Source organism: Pieris rapae, chromosome 5 (assembly GCF_905147795.1).
Source record: "Pieris rapae chromosome 5, ilPieRapa1.1, whole genome shotgun sequence".
NCBI lineage: Eukaryota > Metazoa > Arthropoda > Insecta > Lepidoptera > Pieridae > Pieris > Pieris rapae.
In genome coordinates, this window is record NC_059513.1 from 9,105,192 (window position 1) to 9,127,981 (window position 22,790).

General features: G+C 35.4%; 1 protein-coding gene across 2 annotated transcripts in view; it reads right to left on the minus strand.

The window, feature by feature from the left end:
- LOC111003534 (protein groucho) overlaps nucleotides 1–22,790 on the minus strand; it is a 48,777-nt gene that overhangs the window by 22,184 nt on the left and 3,803 nt on the right. Inside the window, exons 2-6 of one of the 2 annotated variants that reach the window (XM_022274111.2) lie at nucleotides 21,382–21,479; nucleotides 20,329–20,392; nucleotides 19,426–19,470; nucleotides 7,789–7,926; nucleotides 810–1,011 (exon numbers count right to left, since the gene is read on the minus strand). In XM_022274111.2, coding sequence (XP_022129803.1) covers nucleotides 810–1,011; nucleotides 7,789–7,926; nucleotides 19,426–19,470; nucleotides 20,329–20,392; nucleotides 21,382–21,479 — 547 coding nt within the window. Of the gene's footprint in view, nucleotides 1–809; nucleotides 1,012–7,788; nucleotides 7,927–19,425; nucleotides 19,471–20,328; nucleotides 20,393–21,381; nucleotides 21,483–22,790 lie in introns of both variants that reach the window. The other variant, XM_045628300.1, reaches the window with a different exon arrangement.

Consider the following 22,790-nt stretch of genomic DNA (forward strand, 5'->3'; position numbering starts at 1 on the left):
GTACACCGATAATGGCACAAATTAGCCAGGGAAGTGGCAACCGGAGGAGCGTGGGGTGGAAGGGAGGAGGGGGCGCTAAGCCGGAACATCCCGGAGCGCAGATTACCGCTTGCTTTTGTAATTAACCAGAGCGACGGGCGGCTTCCAAACCCATTTCTATGTTACATTTTCATTTGTGGCGCTCTCCCGATGCGCGGATTAACCGCTCCGCGATTGAACCCTGCTGTATGAATATCTGATGTGATCGATATCATATCGAAAAGGTCGTGTTTGCTCGGACAAAGTATTCGTGTGAACAACTCCAGCGGCTGGGCAAACAAATGTAAGCAATTCAAAGAACTGACTTATTTACACTCGAAGCAATATCGGACGAGGTATAGCCTTCATCTATCCGAAAATATGCAAACAGTGAGTTCGAAATGCCTTTCGGAAGTGGTAAATATTGAAACAGAAGTGGGATTGGAAACGTCTGCCGCACAGAGGGCGGAGGGGCTAATAGTCCCCAGAGACGGCGGGAGCAAACACGTCGAGCACGCAAACACACGACACCTTTTAAAATATTCATCTTATTGAGAGAGCTGTTATGATTCCCACTTTCCACTCTTATTTGTTATCCTCACTTTTAATTTATTCCATCGTATTTAACATTACTTTAGTATGGATTTCTTTATTTACCACGACAAGATCGTAAAACAGTTTTTTAGTGGTACAGAACTAATGACTATATTTTGACATGATATAATAATATATATTAAACATGGAAGTAATAAAAAAAAATTGTATAATGAAGAACTAAAACTAAGACTTACCGTTTCCTTTATCGTCTGGTCGGTGTATATCTGGTGGTTTTGCTAACACTGAGAGGGGATGATGTGGAGGTACCCCTAGGCCGAGTAGCCCCGCAGGGGGCAAAGCACCTTGCCCTAGGAGTGGCAAAGGCGGAGCTCCATGAGCTGGAAGATGGGCAGCATGCATTTGTTGTAGTAATCTTGGCAGATCAGGTCGTTGTTGCTAAAACAACATAACATTATTAATAATAAGCCAACTGTATTCATTCCCCTACAATAAACTTTTCTTTCGTCAAAAAGTCGTGTTTTACTAATAATAATGCGGTATGAAACACTTTTAAGAACATAAAAAATACAGGAACAAAACAAGTTCAATTTGTGCTATAGTGTCGACGATAAAGTGAATTGGTGTGCCACCGCAGTGTCGTGCATTTTTAAAATTGAACTGGGCCAAATTAAAAACTCCTCCACGGACCCCTGGGGACGCTGCGATATTTTAAAATTTAAATGAGAGCTTCGCCGGCGGCGACGACTCGGTTAAAATTGATTACTCTTTCTCTATTATTCCCCTTTTTCCACTTTCCTCGTTTTCCAGCGTTTCCCGTTTCCATCTAGTCTCGTTTAACTTTATTATTGTATGCTGTGGCTAGTTATTTTCAATACGCATGATCGCCTACTGTAGTTCACAATAGATATTTAAAAATCTAATTTTCGTGATTTTCAAAAAGCGAATCTCAATCGTTTGATGAAGATGGTAAACTTCAGCGGAGATTTGTTTATTAATTGTAAATAGATAAGTACGACCGTTTATGACCATTTATCTTCCACCAGCTTGTTTAAACTTTAACGTTAAGAGCAAACATGAATGTGAATAAAGATAATGTTAAGTACACTTTAATAAATAATGACAGGTATCATTGCAAGTTTGCAGTAGGTAGGTCGTATAAAACTGGGTGCGAAACCAAGGGATTCTAAACAAAGGCGAGGCGCGTTGAAACGGCTGCCGTGACACGACCCCGAGCTATTGAGATTCACACCTCACCCCCGTCTCCCCGTGCCCCCATACCACCCCGCTTGTTATTATGAATGACAATATCGCACCGCTACCGTACCGCAATATTTTTTCCAGAGTGCATTTACTTAAGAAGTGATTAAATACCAGCGTCGCTCCCCCGAGATCTCTCGTTTCCCCTAACGACTTTTCCAACGATACTTATCTGCCAGACTTTGGTGTTTATATTATCAGCTAAATTAAAGTTTGCTGAAGTTTGGGTTATGCCAGCTTGTGGAGATTACAGATTATTTTATAAAGGAAAATTAATTTGAGTCCCCAAAAAATGGGGATCATTTATTAGATTGAAGACGAAATAAATTCCTTATAAACTTTGTATCGTATTACTCGTGTATTATAAACGTTATGTATATGAGAAACATGTCGGAAGCAAGCTATGAATACATGAGTGTGTATTCGAAACTGGAAAACTTTTGTCACGAGGAATATTCTTTTTCGGGGTTTTTACGGCACATTTACCTTCGTGTACACGCCACGGATTACTTTATAAATGGATAGTGGGCGGAATTGGGATTTTCGTATTCCACTCGGCTGGTTTTACGTAATACATTCAAGAAGCAAATAACTACAAATTGTTGTACAATCGCTAAATGGAGCTATAATGAATACGTGGCCTAATGAAGCAACGAGACGGTTTAAGATAAATTATATCTTAATTCTCTTTGTAATTACAGCGTCGAAGTCACAAATAAGTGGGCGCATAATCTTAACATTAACCTACAATTAGCTGTTACACTTTAATGAGTGCAATCAAGAGGAAACTTTCCACTCCAGCCTCACTTAGTTATTAATTAAGAGCTGTTAAGTGGTCGTTTTAAATCGAATGTAAATTCTAAACATATTTCAAATTATGTTAGCGTTTACATAACTTACATGTTGTTATTGATATTGTTAATGGTTTGTTTGTTCATCGTGGGATTGTGTTCACAGATTTATTAGTATTTATATTCTGCTTCTATTTAGCGTGTAAGCATTTATTTTATTAATTCACTGTTAATAGTATTTTGCCATATCGACAATGCTCATTGTCACCAAAAGGAATGCAGCTAGAGCTTAACGCAGAAATTTTGCATTTCATTTGCCATTCATACTGATTTACAGAAATAATTGAATCCATAATACAATTTGATAAATAATGTATGAGCCAGCGGAGTGTAATATCGAAGTTGACGAAATTATAGGACGTGGCTTGTCCTCGGAGGTTTCGTTTCGGTGTAAGCTACAAATAGGGTAGGATCGAGACAGGGTGGGTGGAGGGTGATCACGCACCATTAGTCGGAGCCCCGGGGCTCCGCACGCGACGCCGACACTTGTTATAACATCAGCTTTCAACATAATTGCTTCTACCCGTACCGTATGTTAATATCGACAAACATTGGAGAAAGCATTTCAATATACGTTAATGTAGTCGTGATGATGTTATCACGACTGTACCGAAACATATCACAGATATGAAAGCCGTACCGTAAAACTGATTACATAATTGAAGGCGACGGAACGGAACTAAAAAACAGTTGAAGCGCAGTTAATGCGAACCGAGATCGGGATGTTGAATTCAAAGAGGCAAGAAACGTCGAAGGCTCGCAATGCAATATTTATCGCCGCCCGCGAACGTGCCTCGGAAAAAATGACAAATTCATGTCCCACCCTCCGTGCTCCGTGTCCCGATTTATTCCCGTAATTTTTATCAGAGGGTGTGAGACCCGACGTAAACTAGATAGAAATGTTTTCACGACTCGCTTGTTTATAAAGCCATCGACGGGAAATAGATACGCTCTATTTGCACGGCCGCCTGTTTATTCATATCTTTCGAGATAATGTTGCATACCTAACGTGTCAATTGCAAATAAAGAATTGATTAGTTTTGTTTGTAGTATTTTTCTTTATTTTACTCATTACGAAAGGTAGACTTTAAAATATGTATGTTCTAATTTTAAAAAAGATCTAAAATATTACATTGTCTTTCACCGAGACTGACTAATAAGTAATAGGGCAAGCAAGCAAGCATATATATGGGATTTTCTTAATGAATTAATATTTTACGTTGCTACGTTTGTACATGGGTTTAAATCTATTAAAAAAGGAAACTAAATCAAGACAGATACGAGCAAATGATGTACTATGCCTGTGTTTTTTACATTTTAAGATATCTAATAACAACGATGACGACATTCCTCATACGACAAAGTATGCAAAAAAGTTTTTGTCATTTACGAGCGAAGATCATTTGAAGAAATTAATAAGAAATTTAGTAAAGCATGAAATTTTGAAGAGTGATTTAAATGGGTAGGCAAACAGTTCTCCAATTTGAGTATTCCCTCTTCACAAATCGGCGGGACGGAATGGTCGCAAATCAGAGGGGGCGCTCTAGAGCCCCTTTGATCCCTAGCTGACCCGAAAATAAAAAAGGTTCGTAAAAAAGGACCGACATACGGAAAGTGGCGCCGCTTTTTTATTTAAATTAGAGTGTTTTATAGGGGAGCGTTATTGGGTTCTGCCAGTTTCTCAAAGGGAATCGCGTTATTAAGCTTAATGTGTGTATTGTGAAAGCTTACGAAGTCTTGATGCATTCTTTTAAGTTTATTTTTACCACATAAATATATACAGATAAGAAAATAAGTCTACAACCTAGTGTTTACGATGTTCCGTTATAATAATAATTTATTTGCAATAATATGGTAAAAGTTATGGTGGTACAATCGAAAGTTCGCATTTTCTCGCCAAACGTAATGGCAAATTTCTCTTGCATCATAATATCAATTAGTCGCATTCTCAAAATAAATTTGTAAATTACCAAATATTAATTTTAATATTTCACGAAAATCATTACATAAAAACTCTACTAGGAAAATCTTCTAATGTTATATAAAGATATATAAATTAATAAAATCTATTTTCTATCAGCTTAACCAACCTCCTGAATAAAAACATATATAAATATTGCCCACAAAAGAAGTATTAATACATACTTGGTTACGTTTATGGAAACAAAAGTTAAAACATCACCACAAGATGGCAGATATGCAAATTTATTGCCATTAAATTCTCGTATAAGCCGCAGCCGTGGGGAGTGCAATAAGTAATTAAGGTGTATTATTAACAGGAGACAAGTTCTCGACATACAAATAATTCATGAGTTGACTCGCGGCCAAAAACAAATCACATTTGAGTGAATATTGATAAGGCATATTTTAATAATTATTGCGGAATTTTTTAATCTATCTACCCTCATTTAAATAAATTCGAAACAATTAGAAAGTAAGTGTTGGTTGCGGAATTCCGTTGGATTTTTAACTACAATTGTACTATTTGTAACTACACTTTTAAACTTATTAGGGCATTTCAGAATGCCTTGTCAAATATAGCATTTTTTTCATTCATTGTTTCCTCATATAATATATTTACCTTCACCGTTTGAGCGAATGTTAAATGCGGACACAGACAGAAAGTCCATTGGTGCACAACCGGGTTTCGAACCTCAATAAGTCAGACGCTATAGCCACTAGGCCAACAATGTTCCCTCACATATAACATTAATTTAAATTAGATATTTATATCTATTACATTATATTAAGAGCGTCACAATGTGAGTATACTAATCGAGTTGGCTACTCTCCAAGTTTGAGATTCATAAGAGTCTATCGTCCATACACTGATGAGCGACGGAGTTTCACCACTTTATTTTCGTGCTCATTATGTTGGAAACGATTTATTTTGATCACAGCTTTTACTTTTTGCTTATAATAAGCTCCGCTAATGACTTGACCTAACGAAATACCAAAGTGGCTGTATAATAAATGTTTGCTAAGGAGTATGATAGACTTAAAGTAGTTAGGTGAAGTACCCACGATCTCCCTGAAGGTATTAGGCCAACAACCTCAGTGCACGAATAGATTTTTCACTGAACACTTTGATTGTACACTAACAAGCTTATAAGGAAACTAAGTGTAACTATAAACACAACGATCAAGGACAAAACTAAGCAAGAAACCGGGTAAGTAGATCGAATGCTGATTATATATTATATAAAATATTTATGTTGTACATATTATATACGATAAAAATAAATAAAAGGTTTCCGTTACTATTCAGTCAGTTAAGAGTGTTTTAAACTAGCCCTCGTTATTCTCTTAAAATTCAAAGAAATCGCTTCTATAATAATAACATCATAAAAATAATTGGTGAATGTTATCGTTTTATGAAGACCTCACGACTGCAAAAATTGTTAATTGAATATAATCAAATTTGCCACGATAGCATTATTAGTGTGAATTGTTAATATTAACGTGTTAATATAAATCATTAATAGCCAGTCTAAAATTTACATGTTTAACATGTTCACGTGAGCTTAAACTCACTAATTATAGTAGTGACGTGACAAATTACGGACCAACGCGTATATAAAGAGAATGTAAATACGACTGACCAAAAAAGTAAAGTATTTATAAACTGTCTGATTATTGACGACCATTTCAAATTAAATTAATGGATATACAGTCTTATTGTTTGTTTAAGCATATTTGATAAGACATTTTTTGCGGCGAACTACTGTATGCAACCAGCTGCCGACTGAATTATTTCCGAACCAATTACTGACTCAAAGAAATGACCTTAGAATTAAACGCAACTCGCGAAATTTTGTAAATTTCCTAACAACAATAATCAACGAAATTTTTAACCGAAATGAAATAAACATAGTCATAGCATTTTATAAATTCACTAAATTTGGATCGCGGCCAAATGGAGCTGTGCGGCTTAGATCGTTTAATTAACGATCGAGCTTTCGACCTGTTGAAAAGCCTTAAACTTACACGAACATGTTTCGACACAAATTCCACATGTTTCACACAATTAAATCTAGTCGTTTCTATTGAGGCGATTAGTAATTGTTAACGTAATATCATTTGTTAATTTTAGATGCTATACAAAATACATATACTACATATATTAATAAAAAACGTTACCCATATCCCATATTAAATATCTATCGCAATAGAGCGAGGAAATGCCGCCAGCATTAAAGGTGGACCAAACTTTTTAAAATGCCTGTTTATTATTATTATTTTCATGTAGCTAAATAATACTGTGAATACTGTATATTTTTTGGAAATAACTACGAAAGTTGACAAAATGTTTACAACAATGATTGATGATTTCACAATAACGATTTTGTTTCGTTACGTAATATGTGGGTTTGATATACATATATAAAAAGGAATACGTATGAAGAGGATTTTCGTTATAAATAAACCAAGCGACTGGGAAGAGGCTAATGTCAGGTCCTGCCGTCACGTAAAAAACTCTAAACTGTCAAAAGTGAATTACTGGGCTTTATTTTGAAAAGCACAGATTATCAAACAAGCATAATTGTCTAAAAACGAAGACAAGAAAATTTATGGTATTAACAATATTTTGGACAATTGCCACCATTAGTGGGTGTAACTACATTTCGCTTTAACATTAGACTGCTGTACAAGACACGTGTTACAACTCCAATTGAAATATAGCCGTGGAATTAGTTTAAATTTCTAAATCAAATATCTATTAAAATTCCGTTATGCTTCTTGATGTACCGTTGTTATTTTTTATAAATGGTTTACTAATGTTTTCAAACACTGTGAATGAATGAAGTGGTCAGGAAATGTCAATTGGCAGTACTTATCATCGATTTCGTCATCATTAGTTTTTTCTAATAGGCCTTCTGTGCCTATAACACACCACCGACTCTTTGGTCTTGGGCATGCCGGTTTTCTCGCCAGGCTTTCTTCACCGTAAGAGTCAGTGTTAAATGCGCACATGGATAGAGGGTCCATTGGTGCACAGGCAGGAATGGAACCCATGATATTTTAAGGATTTAAGTCACACGCTAAAGCAAAAATACATCTTCAATGTTATATGTTTTATATTTCAAAAGCAATCTTCACTTACCCCAATAATTGCATTGAGTTCCGTCATCGTGACCTGCTTCGCCCTTTCTACAGCTGAGGCCACTTGCTGTTGGTGATCTTGTGAGAGAAACGGCAGTATTTGCGCAATTATTGCATTTAACCTCTTTGCTATTTCCGTCTGAAAGAAAAATACACGTCAAACAAGTCGCATAAAGTTAGCCGCAAAGTACATAAACACATTAAAGCTAATACAGAAATCTAATCGCTCCGTGAATGAATAATTAATGTGTATCGGACAAAGTCGTGACACTAAAACCCGGTTCATAAGAAGCGCATTAAAATTCAGCCTTTTCTATGAATGAAATTAACATTCAGTTTGAACGGTGATCAATTATTAGACCGCTAACAGCTTAACATTATACATACGAATAGTTAATGTTTTCACATTCCAACGCGGTTTGAATTCAATTCTGACAATTATAATTTCAGTCGATAAGTCGAATGGAGAGCAACAAATAAAATTAACATGATAAACAATATGCAATGCGGTCAAATAAAATGATAAATCGCTGTGTTCCCGCTATTTATTGGCTTTGTTCGTATTTTACGTTTAAATGCACATTAATTTTATTCACAGATTTGCAGTGAATCGAGAATGAATTAACATAATAAGCTTTTTGAATATCGGACATTTATATCGGTGACTTCATATTGGTTTCATGAAAGTTTTCACTGTTTGTTTTTAATGCTCGGTCCAATTGTTTCATCGGCGCGGGCGCTAAAATCACTCGACGCAATTATGTTGTTATTGACGTCTGATGTCACATTAATGTGGCATATTTGTAATGTTACGCAACATGAGTGAAAACAAACAGATAAAAGCGAGATGGAAGCAAAAGTAGCGCAAGGTTAATAATTTAAATCCATACATCTCCCTTTGTGCAGCTGTGAACGAGAATAAAAAGAGACCAACAAAAAGGCCGCAAATACGTACTTTCGCCAGTTCTCCACAAAAGATATAGTAAGGTTTGTCATTAAGGAGTTCATCCCCGCGCGAGAAATAAAAGAGGTACGTGGGCTTAGTGGTGGCCGGGTGGAGTGGGGGTGTGAGGAAGGGGGGAGCACTAATGGCTCCGACACTCATCCGCTAATGCCGCGGGTGACTCCTCTTTTTGCGCGATTTTCACGTGGTTTACTCGGTCGAGCTTTTAATCTGGAGTTGCATCTTGCAGAGACGCCCCATTTGTTCTCCTACCTATTTCTGCACTTTGTTACATGACGTGAGCAGAGTTCTATCTCTAAACTTTTAATATCGCGTGACTGCATCGCTGGAAATGTATGTGCTTGATGTTTTAAAGTTAAATTCAAGAAATTACATCGTTTAATTCAGATAACGCAATGTATGTATAAGGTTGTATAGCATTAACGTTTTGCAATATTCAAAGTTTGTCGTAGCTAGCTCGGAAATCTCCATGAATATTTGAAACACAAACGGCGGAGATAGCAGGCGAGTCATTTGGGCACAATGTCAACTGCGGCATTGCGCGTGGAGTGGATGCATAAGGCGGGGCGTGACCCAAATGCGGGTCGCCCGGGCCCCGCTCATCACCCGCAACTTATTGTCTCTCAGAGTGCTCACGCTTCATACACTACATTGTAACAGGTATGCGGATTTCACACGTAAGACTTATTACGCAAGAAACTGGCTGACGAGTGACTTAATTACACTTTAATCGATGTATGATGAATTAATAATACCGATAAATACGGTACACTAAGATAGCAATAAAACATTGCACGTGAGAGAGATAGATTTAAGTAGGTGGCCGGTAATAACTTGCCTCCCCGAGCACTCTGCCCGATAAACTTTTACCACGATTGTGTTCGCGAAATAAAGCAAACTGACAGGGCGCGGGTGCGGTTTCGACCTTCATTAATGGTTGCTAGCGCTTTTATGAATTATTTATGCACGCCGCGTTCAGCTTATCTTGCCCGCAACTCGCTAAGTTTCCACTTTATTAAACAAAACAGCCGATCGACGCTCTATTGTATTGTCGTTCTCGTGGCGCGCCAATAAATAATTCCCTCGGCGAAATGGCAGTCGATAAATGGGCTATTACAGAGGCCAACATTATCATCGATTCGTATCGCATTCGCAAGCAATAATTGTTTAAACATATCCCGCCGCGGAACATTAGCGGCCTGTGCACTTTCCCACTCTTCGATAAATTATTGTTCGCACGTGTACCGTTCATTCGAAAATGTATTTATCAGCCGTGCGCTATTGAACCTTTCCCCGCAATCTTAACGATCTACTAGAGAGCGCATCGTTAATTATCATTATAAACAAATGGGTATAATTACATTGGCAAGTAGATACAAGTGGAATGGAGTGGGCGAGTGCGGGAGACATCGTTATCTTGATATCGAGTTGAGAGTAGAACTTGTACGCGGCGCCGACGTCGCGTAATCAGATTGTAATTGCTATCAAGTTGCGCTTCGTCGAACACCGTCTGTCAATATAGATCTCTTTCCTGTTTAATAAATCAAGATTCGACATAGAACATTTATTAAACGGACCAGACAATTGCTATGAGCTGCCTGGATTTGTTTCTGAGAAACGCAGACGCGGTCATTTCGGGTTTCGTCCAATATTTGAATATCGAACAGTTGTAAAATTAAGATTAGTCAGTGAATTACGTTGTTAAATAAACACGCAATGTTGGTTTTGACAGCTTTCGTGTAGGTAATATGAAACGACTTTGATGCTAGGTGGAGTTTGTTGACTCGTATGTTTCTCGACAAACAAAAGCCGGCTTCCTAGCTACCCCTATTTGTTTAGGTCCGCGCCAAACGTTTGCAGCCCTTTATCCTGCCTCCCACTAAAGCGTGAAGCCTTTTTGACTCGGTACTTTTATAAGAGCACTTGCGAGCGCGTGTGAATTGTCCAACAGATTTCCATTACGATAAGTGTCGACTGTCGCCTAACCATCCAGCTATTAGCACAATCAAAAAAATAATCGCTAACTAGCTTATTTATTTATTTCGTAATCCTACAGCTAACATAAATTATATACAAACAAATACACTGAAAACATAGCCAAAAATACATAAATACAGATGATAAATCATACATTTTACTACAAAAAGGTTCAAAGATTTAAAGGGAACATACAAACAAGAAGTATTCAATACATTAATCTAATTGTGATTCAATTCATTTAACTAAGCCTAATTTGGTTGTGGTGTATGATGGTGTAAAAGTATGTGGGGTGTGCTCATGATGTAGGTGATTTTGCGCTATGGATATTCTTAATACACTTTTTAACCACATTCCGCGATAACCTAAACAAGTCAAAGCTTAAATAGTGGTCATTGTATGTCCGGGCTGCGCGATAGAAAACTGAGTTTTTTGCATAGTTAGTGTTGATGTGTGGAACATGAAACAAAGCACGATACCGAGTCTATTATTTATTGATCAAATGATAATAAACACGTGTTATGATATTTATGGATTTACACTATGTTCCACAATTAGTAGAATCAAAACGGCTAGGCTTAATATGCGTCTAAATTTCTCAGTGAGAGAAGGTTGACCTTGTGTAATTAATTGGTACTACATGTGGTAAAATTAACAGCTATAAAGTTCCTCGTCGAACAATGGTAAGGATCGTGTTACGCAAGTGTTCAAAACAAGTTTCTTAGTTCACATGACTTGCTCAATTTACTAATAGCTTAAGACAGTTGTTTCTTCGGATGAATCAATCAATACTTATTGTATCTAATGACTGTGCGTTTCTCTTTACGGTACCCGTTGTAACAATACATGTATATTTACTAGCAATTATGCATGCTGCGTTTAAAACATAATCTGAAGGCATTAGAATCAAAATAGCGGGGATTATGGGCGTTATATATTGCGCCTGTTAAATGAATAGTTAAATATGAAATATTTTTTTTAAATTCTATGTAATTTATACTAAACGTGTATATATTTATATGTTTTATTATTTCATCAATTCAACCAGTTAAAGAGTTACCTTTTTAGCAATAGGCTTTTATCTATAGATATTTCTAAAACATTTTTCCACACACACATACCTATTTTGTATGTATATAAGCGTAATAAGTAAAAAATTATTTATCAAAGCTTACTCCTAATACTTAAAAGATAACTTTTATGTGATAAAAAACGAATTACAATAGATAAGATAGGCCAAAATAAAGTAACATCAATTAAATTATAAGTATTTTTGACATTGATAAAGGAAATTAGTTTTTCAGATTAAGTTAATAAAGTAATTAAATATCATTGATTATCTACCGTATTACGTAATAGTTTTGTTAAAAGAAAGATAATTGTGGACCCATTAAATGTACCAATGAAACGTAGTAAACATAAGAATAAAAAAATACGCACAGTGTTTCTTTAGAAAATATCTTCAATTTAATGAAGAAACAAGCCGAGAGCTTACAACACGAGCAAATAATACAAACAGATATAGCCCAAGAGCTAGGCACGTCGAAACAGGGTGTTTATTTACGGAGCCGTTCGCTGTTTACAAGCTCGTTGCTGCAACGCAAACGTAGCTCCGTCCATTGAAACACGATGTAACGAAGGTAAGCGATATATTTTAAACCAAACGTTTTAATACGGAGTTTAGTACGAAACCATATGTTCCATTTTGAGTGGAAGAAGCATTATTTTTCTAGAACTGTCAGTAATATTTATATTTAAATCTTACGTATAGGCACAGTGGATTTACGAAATTCGAATTTCGAATAAAAATTAAACAAGGGCAGGGGTGAAATATTAAATAGTATACATCATAACATTTGTACGGGATTGGAGGGTCCGAGTTTGCAAGTTTACTCGGCTTGTTTGCGCAAGCTGTTTGCCCTCCCGCTTATTGTGTGCCTGGGCCCAACTACCCTGGACAGGCACACTGTTTGCACAAGATAAATTATTCTCCTCTCCGCTCAAAAATATTTTATGCCACTATAAGTTTTGATTGCGCAACTGCTACCAGTTTGGGCTTGTATGGCATTGCCATGTTAATTTTCATTGAAATATCGATAATTAAATTTAATTAAACATTTTTAAACAGTCAATTATTTTAGAAAATTAATTATATATGTAACAAGCAATTGCTTTGTGTTTTATTATATCACTCAAAAATTGAGAATAAAAAATCCTAATATGCCTTAATGGCTAAATCGTTTATGAATAAATTGTATAATTAATGTGAATAATTAGTAACATTAATTATCACACCTATTCCAATTAATTAGTATTACAAAGTTGTTTTCGTCTATAATTGAGCTATAGAGATATTTTATGTTAATTTCAAAAGGTCAGCGTCAAAAACGTTCATAGTTTTGAGTTGTTGATTCAAATATGATAATTTAATTTGCATACGATGATATCTTAGTTGAGAAATATTTTAATTAATATCAAAAAGTTGAATAATTAAAATCTGTGAAGTTTACGAAAGATTATGTAAAGATTCTATAGTTGTAAAATTACGTTTATTAAGTAGAAAAACCAGTCCACAATGCGTTTTGTTGCTCAAATATGAGTAATTTGTATACATTTAATTTTTATCATTAAGTATTGCAATTTACAATTGTTGAATATTGTATGGGTCTGCGGGTCTGTGGTTCGCGGACCGCAGGCCGCAAGCCGCAGCGCTGCGGTCTTTCCGTCCGTGGTCTGCCCGACCCTCGTCCTGCTATACCCGACTTGTCTTTTACTACTGTTGTGTTATTAACTACGTACGATATTAAATTTATACTAACACTTTTCCATATTATCTTCTAATTCTCTGCATTATATATCGATCATAAATATATATATATATATATCATATTGACTTTACTTTTGAAATTAATTAATAAAATAATTCGAAATTCAAAATTCTTTTCGATTTTACTTTTAAATTTTTGTTTTGCGTAGATAATACTTTTTGTAAATTTAGAAAAAAAAATCGTTCAAAAATCAATATGACATTCGAAATTTAAAAACTGCCATAGGTTACTAAGGTAATTATAACAAATTTCACGGACAATCCTGCAGCAGTAATGACATGTTATTAATGAAATGGACACCGTGTTAACACACATTCTGCTTAATTAGCAATTATATCAAATGAAATATGCAGTTATTGCTTGGTCGTGCGACACGTCACATCGCGTGGCAATTGTCGCATGTTCGCACTTCGATATAAAAAATAAATATACTTCCATTTACTGTGTCAATTTGAAATGCGAATTAAATAATTATACTGCAACGTTCAAGAGACGAGTGTAATCTATTGTAATGTGTCTATTAGCTGAAGTGAAGTTTAAATACTAGAATATAACTTCATAAATTTAATTCTGATCACGATCTGGGATTTTTATGAGACTCGTGGACATATAATATTTTAGATATAAAACGGACGTGCACCTGTTTCTAAGTAGTTATTAGAGACGTATTTAATGTTTCGTAGCCAAGTAATCCTATAAAATATGATAAGGTTGAATAGACTCTTGTTGGAATAAATATCTCGGCTTTGATGAAATCAAAAGCAAAATCTCATTCCTATACTCCGTTACAATGATAATTCTATTTTTGAATAATTCATCTTAGAGTTAATCTGCTATTGTAATTTGTAGTGAATTGTAGCGTAGCTCTCAGAGGGAAGCATCAATAGCGGGCAGCCACCCTCTATTTGTTCACCCCACTTTGAATTGTTTCACTATTTGTATAGTACGCGGTCTCCACACAACTGTTTAACTGTTTTCATGATATGTAAGCGAGATTTAATTCTCCTGCTATTTTGTTCGGCGTATTGAAGTAATTATGAGGTGATTTTAAAATGGGTTTTGGAGTTTATATAGAAATATAAAGTATATACAATCAATTATTTATTTTAGTGCTTTAGACAGTATCGCTTAGTCAGTTAAACAATCTACACAAAAAATATACCTTATATCAGTTACTGCCAACGTGGGGCCTATATAGGTGGTTATTCGAAAATTTATTAAAATTATTTGGAATTTGAATTTCAGGCTTACATTATGTATTATAAATTTACTTACTATGTTTCGTTACCTATGATTTAAGATTCCTTATTATTTTTTTTTAATAGTAAGTAGCTCTAGCCAATTTGTCCTATCCCCTAAAACGTATGCATCCACTTATGCATGCCCCACCCGTACAAGCGTAAAACAATGTCAGTGGTTGTTAATGTAAGTTGACATTCTTACGAAACGACAATTGCATTTTTACGTATCACTTTGAATGGTAAATGAGTGAGTCATGAGCGTGTGGCTCGAGTTGAATAGAAATCGTCTGTTTTAAATGAAGAGTCAAGGAGCGAACAAGGCCTCCATTATTCATGAGGGCTCGCCTCGACCGAGTGTCGGCAACGCAAACTGTTTCTAAATCAATATCCGTGTCTCAATCAGTGCAATTAAGGCAGCCCTCGCGTAGGGCCCTTGTAATTAGTTTCACACTACACCACTATAATTGATACGTATAGATATACGTTGCTTTTAGTGTTCCATTTTTAAATTTTTAAAATGCGGTATGAATCGACATCGTTCTAAAAACTTGAATTCGCGATGTTATGTAAAGCTAACAAAATGTACGATTAAATAAATGTATTCATGTTAAACTTTAATTAGAGATATAAAAATTTTAGTTAGCTTTTCAAAATGCTGCATTGACTTTTAAATTAAATTTAGATAGGGTGGAGTACATTCAACCTAATGTAGCATTGAATTTAATAAATCTCAAGGGACGAATGGTCCTTATTTTTCACACAGCGATCCCTGTATCATTATAGTCTGTATTCGAAAACACAATTAGACTTAATACAAAGGTGATTGTCGGGGGTCGCTTGTGAGGGGTTAGTAAATCCTTTAATTTGGCTCCCCGATCAAATAAAGAAGGGGGAACGCGTTTAGTGGTTTTATTGCAAGCGCCATCTGTCGAGCGCGCACTAGATGGAGAGATAATTTCGCTTTTACTGGAGGGGGCGCGGTCGAGCGTTCAGTTGTCGAGTTCATTTAAACAATTCACAGTATCAGCTTCCAGATAACACACCCTTCCCTCATTACTTTGATACAACCGTTATAATTTGATAACCCCTTGTGACGATTTTAAACAACAATTAAGATTCTTTGATATGTCAATGTTGTTGGATGTTTCATACTTTATGGGCGTAGTAATAACTTAATAAAAGGTGGTCAGAAATTCAAATAAAGAATGCAGATCCATAGACTAATAATCTAAGATTCGAATTTCAAAACCATGCGTAGTAGAGCTGAAAGATGACCCTTATTAAAACAGACTAAATAAAACAGAGCGTCAGTATTTATTAGATCTATTTTACAGTGAGGTTAAAAACAAACAGGATTAGGGGGCTCCCTGGCTGTTTCATTATAAATGGCTAAGCGGATCAGGCACGTGCAATGTTTTTATCAGGAGCTGCGGGCACCCTAATGCACAAGTAAACAACTCCACCCCACCTATGAATAATTTGTGAACCAACTGGTATCGACATACCGTCAAAATAAACTTAGTATATAAATATATAACTATAGAGACTTTTTTTTAAATATATACAATTTATTATGGTCTAGTCCAATTTTAGAATAATACTATAATAATTAAAAAGATAGTATATGTAATATATAAAGATGAAAAAAACACCTCTTATAGTATGTATTAAGTAGAAGACACCTACTGTTTTATCCACATACCACTGTTCAGCACTTAAGACGTTTTACTAGACGTTCATAATAATTTACTATTCTTCATTGATTTAGGACAGTTAAAAGCATGCAATACTAGCAATCAGACGAGTCTAAACTCTATCTTTTAAACTTCGATATTTAACGCCTTGTCTAAGAAACGGCACGTACAGAAACACCCATAAATCGTTTTAAGAACCCCAGACAGACTGCAAAAAGCACCTTCATTTAAAAGGAAATATTAACACGAGAATTTCGTTTTTCGCATGAACGATATTTCATGAGTTTGTGGAATGGGTGATATGTGTATTGAAGCGTGGCGCAGGGGTGTCAACGCTCGTAAAACACGACATAGTATTTCATCGACATTCGACACCCCCGGTATTTGTTCTGTATAACCCTATTGTTCCCTCTCGACACTTCATGAAATCACTGCGGCGTTATTAATTTATAACTCTTCAACTATTGACTCTAGTTCGGTGCATTGCTATTAAAAAGAGATTGCTAATAAACAAATCATATTCCCTTTTAGTATGCAATTTTATATTGGTTTTTTCTATGTAGATTATAGCCACTAATTTATTGAATTGTTTTAATAATAATTTATATACACTTACAACATCACTTTTAAAATAAGACGTGTAAGGGAGATGTAAAGCGTGGATAATCACGAGGAAGAACAAGTGTCCGAGTGGATGCAGTCACACGAAACAATCAATTCACACCGTAAGTAGGTGTAATTCGGCACGGAGCACGGCCCCGCGACTAACAAAAGAAAATCTAAGCAATTAGTCGTCGCCAGAAAGAGCGGAAAACACGCGTTAGACGCGGTCACGCCGACCAGTCACGACGCAATCAAACACGACAAAATCAACCTTAGCGACGTCAATTATGACGGCCTTGAGACTTCATTTACAATTATTTAAAAAAGTTCTATAGAGCCATATGCTGTCTACGCCTTAAGATATTTTGCGTTGCCATATTTCTGGACAGGCTATATTGGTATGTAGACAAAAGATGGACCAGCGATGCCATCTTGGAGGAGTCCTCCAAAAGAAGCGGTGGACTGACATCGTAAAGGTGTTTGGGTAGGTAATGGATGAAGGAAGCAAACAACAGATGGAAATGGAAAGTTCAGGACCTCTTTAAACGGGGTCTAGACTCCAGACCACGAATTAATGGAAATTAAAAGTAGACTAAGTGTATAATAATAAAACCTGTATTATTATGATTAGTACTTTAGCTCAGGATTGAATGAAACAATCCTGACACGGTCGGGCCTAAGCTAAGTGAACAGTTTTTATGATCTTGTAGAAATTTGCGGGTAGAAATTCTTGTCGTAATTAATCTTACTGTTTCTTGAATAAAATGGGTTTCGTGTAAAATTATACGGATTATTATCAATAATACTTTAAGAGTCTACATCCTTTATTTTATTTGAACAGCCACAATTGTTTGAACAAAAATAATTGCTGATATATTGACCCAAACCTGTTTAGCGATACCGAACCATACCCGTGGAAAAAAGCTTTTCAATACTAATCAGTGATTGCAATCGGACCATGTCAAAAAAAGGAACCCGCATCAGTACCGAGGGTTCCGATTCTCGCTCGGCTGAGCGTGTTAAGTGCTAATGTAATAATCCATTACAATAAAGCGGGCTGTACGCTAAATAGCGCTTTCGAGCGGAGCCGACATCTGCCCGCTGAACAATACAACCCCATTTAATCACCCTACTTGCCAGTCCTAAACAAATATTCAAGCCGGATAGCCAGACGCGAAATATACCAAAAATTCTAAATTTATAAATAATATAAGAGTAAGGTGTAACAGAGATTAAATCGATTGCATTCTAAATTCGAAATCTAATCGGCCACACCTAGACGATTTCTAATACTAAATAAACGTGGGAAAAACAAACCACATAATGAACGAAAAAGTGTTTCTTATTAAGAGGCGAGCGTCGTAAATTGATTTTGTTTCCGTTTAGAGGACGTGTTGCGAGGCTATTATTAAAAGTGGGGTTCGAGCGTAGCGAAGGGGTCGGCGAGCGTAAAATCAACAGATTACAGAGCCCAGGCCCTAGCAGCTAAAGAACCCCGGTGCATAAAAGTAATAACTCGTTGCCCTCGCTTTTGTGTCTGCGGTAAGGGTTGTCAGTGCAAATATTAGTAATTTATTAAACGGTTTATTCTTGATGAAATTTTAATGGGGAGAATATTAAATAACCAATTTTGTTTACCGTTATTTCACTGACAGTTATGTTTGATTTTCTTAAGGTGACGTGTTATGTCTGCTCACCTATAGATTTATTAATAAAATATATAAAAGATCTGACGTTACTGGTAGCCCTACACATAATCCACATTTTGTAAACTCCACTAAGCATCCCCAACGATGATATACGTGTATTATCTCCGCGCCACTCGCACACATTAGGGGATGGCAGACGTTCCCTTGTCCCTATAATATCCCGATAACAATACATTGAAATAAACGCCGTCACAACATCATAGAAACTTTACAATTATAACGAAAATGTTTTTCTGGCTTTTTTGCTCACACAAGGAAACAAAGGAGGTTGTAAATTAAAAAGCAAAATGTCAACAAAACGCGGCCGTGCTTTGTGGGTGTCCGCCCCTGCCCGAAGCGCCCACTCAAACAACGCTCGCAGATACCGAGAGCAATAACATTTTTTTTAAATTACTTCGAATTTTTTCCATTTTTAAATTCTTCTAAGCGATCTGTAGTATGTTTTCAAAGATTACTGTTGGAATGTGAAGTTGTTAAAATAGTACCTAGATGTATTATTTCATTCATAGAGCTTGTAAACTAATAATAAAATCGGATTATTAAATCACATTATCTAACATAAAACAGTATTCACTACAGAAAATAATTGATTAATTACATGCTTAATGATAAATAAACATACCTGTTTATGCATTTCCACATTGAGCCCATATGACATTTCATAGTACTGAAACATAAACACAGATTATAAATATCAATTAAAGCGGTTGAACAATGTGACACAGAAAGCATTTGGCAGTGATTAGCTTCCTCAAATCATTGGAGTCGAGTGACTAAACATCCGCAGTACATTTTGGCGGTTCGCCAGAAGTGTTTCCGACATATAAAAACTCTCGCGAAAATTTCCTCCAGAGCGTATTAAAATAAATTGCAGCCGATTTGGCAACACTTAATCGTGATTCATATCGGGCGGAACGAGCGCGGGAATTAGGGACTGCCAAATATCTATTCGCTTCTAGCTGAATAATGTTGCCACTTTACTTTTTTGTACGCCATTTTTAAATTTTATTATTATATCACTCAATGGCTAATTGTCAAAATATTTATTCAGAGGTATATGACTATTTTGACAAAGTATATTATGTACTGCTTTAGTGTTTATACTGTTCAATAAATAAATGATTCACATCTTTTAGCTATTATAAATTATCTATTTGAGTACATTTACATTTTATCGCTATCTGTAAAAATAGTAATAGTTGAGGAGTGTGGGTGTCATTCATAATAAACAGGGCACTTGTCACGCGAGCATACAATATTATTCATGTCAGCTATTATCTCTAAATAACAGGGGGACTTAATATAATGGACTGTCCAATCGCATGGAAACAGTACGCTCGATATGCGGGCGAACAATAGATAAATATCATTGATTGTTTACTATGATTACGTACACTTTAATTTCAGTATACAATTTCAAGCTATTGTCCATAAACCTTGTAATTAAAACAACCTTCATTTCAACATTAATTGAATGAAATATATAATAGTTTACCAGTTCCAAATTTAAAAATTAATTACTCACCATAACATAATGCCTTTGTATTTCAATTTTCTCACTGGCCAGTTTTTCACATTCTAATTTTAAGCTGAAACAAAGAATAATAATTTGTGGTTTTAATTAAATTGACATCCGTCAAAAAGGCAGACTAATTATTAAACTTAATACTCGGACAATACAAGATCCTGTTTTAGTGTCAAAGTAATCATTTCAATTGATAACAGATATTTTGACTCGTTATATAGGCTTTATCGTTTCTGGTAACTTGTAGTGTTATCTGTTAACGTTCATTCAAATTGACCCTCGAATGATAAACTTCATTCAATTACAGTAGGAGCGTAACAAAGATTACAATAACCTTATTATTCTTTACCGAATGGGTACATTATATATTTTATATGGTAATATTTAGGGAGATTTAGAAAGCATACTTAGCACCAACTTAATATCTAAAAAGATACTAGTAAATAATAAGGAAAAATATTCGCAATAAGGTACGTTTCACGAGATAGAATAAACCTGTATTTGTTAACAAAAGGTCGTAAAGGGATTTGAATGTAAAAGGACTATTTAGCGTTCACAAAGAAAGGATAAGGATACTCAAAGGATCTCCCGGATGAATTTTTACGGGAATTTTTTACGTACTTGATATTTAAGCTGTGTTCTTCGATAAGGAGTTTTAGTAATCTCTTCAAGTTATCCCAAGTATCTTAAATATTTTTTTGATTTACTTAGAATATTAAAATGATATGTAATCGACTATATTAAATATTTTTATTAGTGGTGTCGCACTTAAGTAAGTTGAGAAATTGTATAGTTTCAGGTTTTAGATCTAAAATTGTACCTTACATCCGAATTTGTTTTAATACATTAAAAAAAGAAAAAAAAGAAAAAGATGTTCGAAGTCCCGTAACATCCTAATGGGGCGTGGAGCAGACACGTTTTTGCGTCTACATTAATCATGTAAGACAAGTAGGTGATTTTAAATGCGCCTACCGACAACAATCATAGTCTCACCGGCATCGAATCCAGGACCTTAAGATGCCACGTGGTTTCTTGTTATAGTATATTACTTACTTGTGATATTGAGCTTGTAGAAAGTTGAATTCTTCTTTTATTCTGTCACACGATTCACCCACCGTGAACTTAATTGGTTGTCCCGGCTGCGGCGGTCCCTGCTGACATAAGAACTTTATTATTAGTAAAAACCATAATTAAATAAAAACTATTAGTAGTTACTAGTACTGTTAAAATGCAAGGTCATAGATAATACTTAAATACTAAAACCGAACAACAACATGTCTCATTAACTTAGTTCAAACACTATCTATACACGTAGGCATTACAAAATGTAATGACATATTGAAAGAAAACATGTGACATCCTTTAAAGAAGGTTTTAAATCCCCAATTGTATTATTAAGGACGTAAAACAATTTAAAGATCAATCATAAGACTAAAAACAATAACTTTAATGTCAGCCTGAAAAAGTTCCTATCACGAAGCTAAAATTACACGCATCCCAAATTACCATAATACAAATTATCCTTTAATGACCATAATTCGGTGTGAGGCTCGATTAATAAAAAACGACCGCTCGCCTCTTAACACACAAATAAAACACGAACATGCACCAAAAAAAAACAAACTCCATAATAAGAAGCCGGAAAATAAAAATAAAGCGAACACGGTCGCCGGGAGGCCAGCAAAAAATAAATAACAGTCGCTCGCCGGCGCGAGGAACAAACGGACTTTAAAAATAATAAAAGGAACGTAAATAAAAGTGTAAAAGGAACTAGTGTGTAGACGTTGTAAATGGAACTGCGGACAATCGGGCCCGGGAAAAATGTGGACGGAATTTTGTGAATGCAACCGGAGCGCCTTCTCAAGCCGTAATGGGCGATCGCACTTAATAATGTAATATCGCGGATAACCGCAAGAAACCCGAGCTTTTTATGTTTCAACATCTATTTAACTTTATTGACTGTACAACGAATATTGTAAACGCAATTCTTAATCGTATTACTGTAATAAAAAAGCTTTTAAGGGAGTGTTGAGTATTGAAATACATAAACGTTTAAACAGAACAAAACATTATCGGTAGCTGTTTCACAGAACTCGACCACACAGTGCGTGCATGCTGTTCGGATGTTGCATACTAAGGCGTCTTATAAGTTGTATTACTGTAATAATAATACAAGAACATTGAAATTATTAAACGATAAATGTATAGTAAAGCGCGGTAGCAAAGTTTTTGTAGAGAATTTACTTAAATAAGAATCCTCAAAGAAAATTTAGTTGAAAAAAGGTGGATTGAATATAAATAAAGGCACTTGTAAGCTAACCATGAATTGCTAAGAAAACATAAATTTCGTATAAACACCAATAAATTTATTTTAAACACAGCCTTTGTTTAGGCTAAAGACAAGAAGCAGATGTATTGCATATTGGCTGATAATAAAAGTTGTTTTAATTATTTTATTCGTG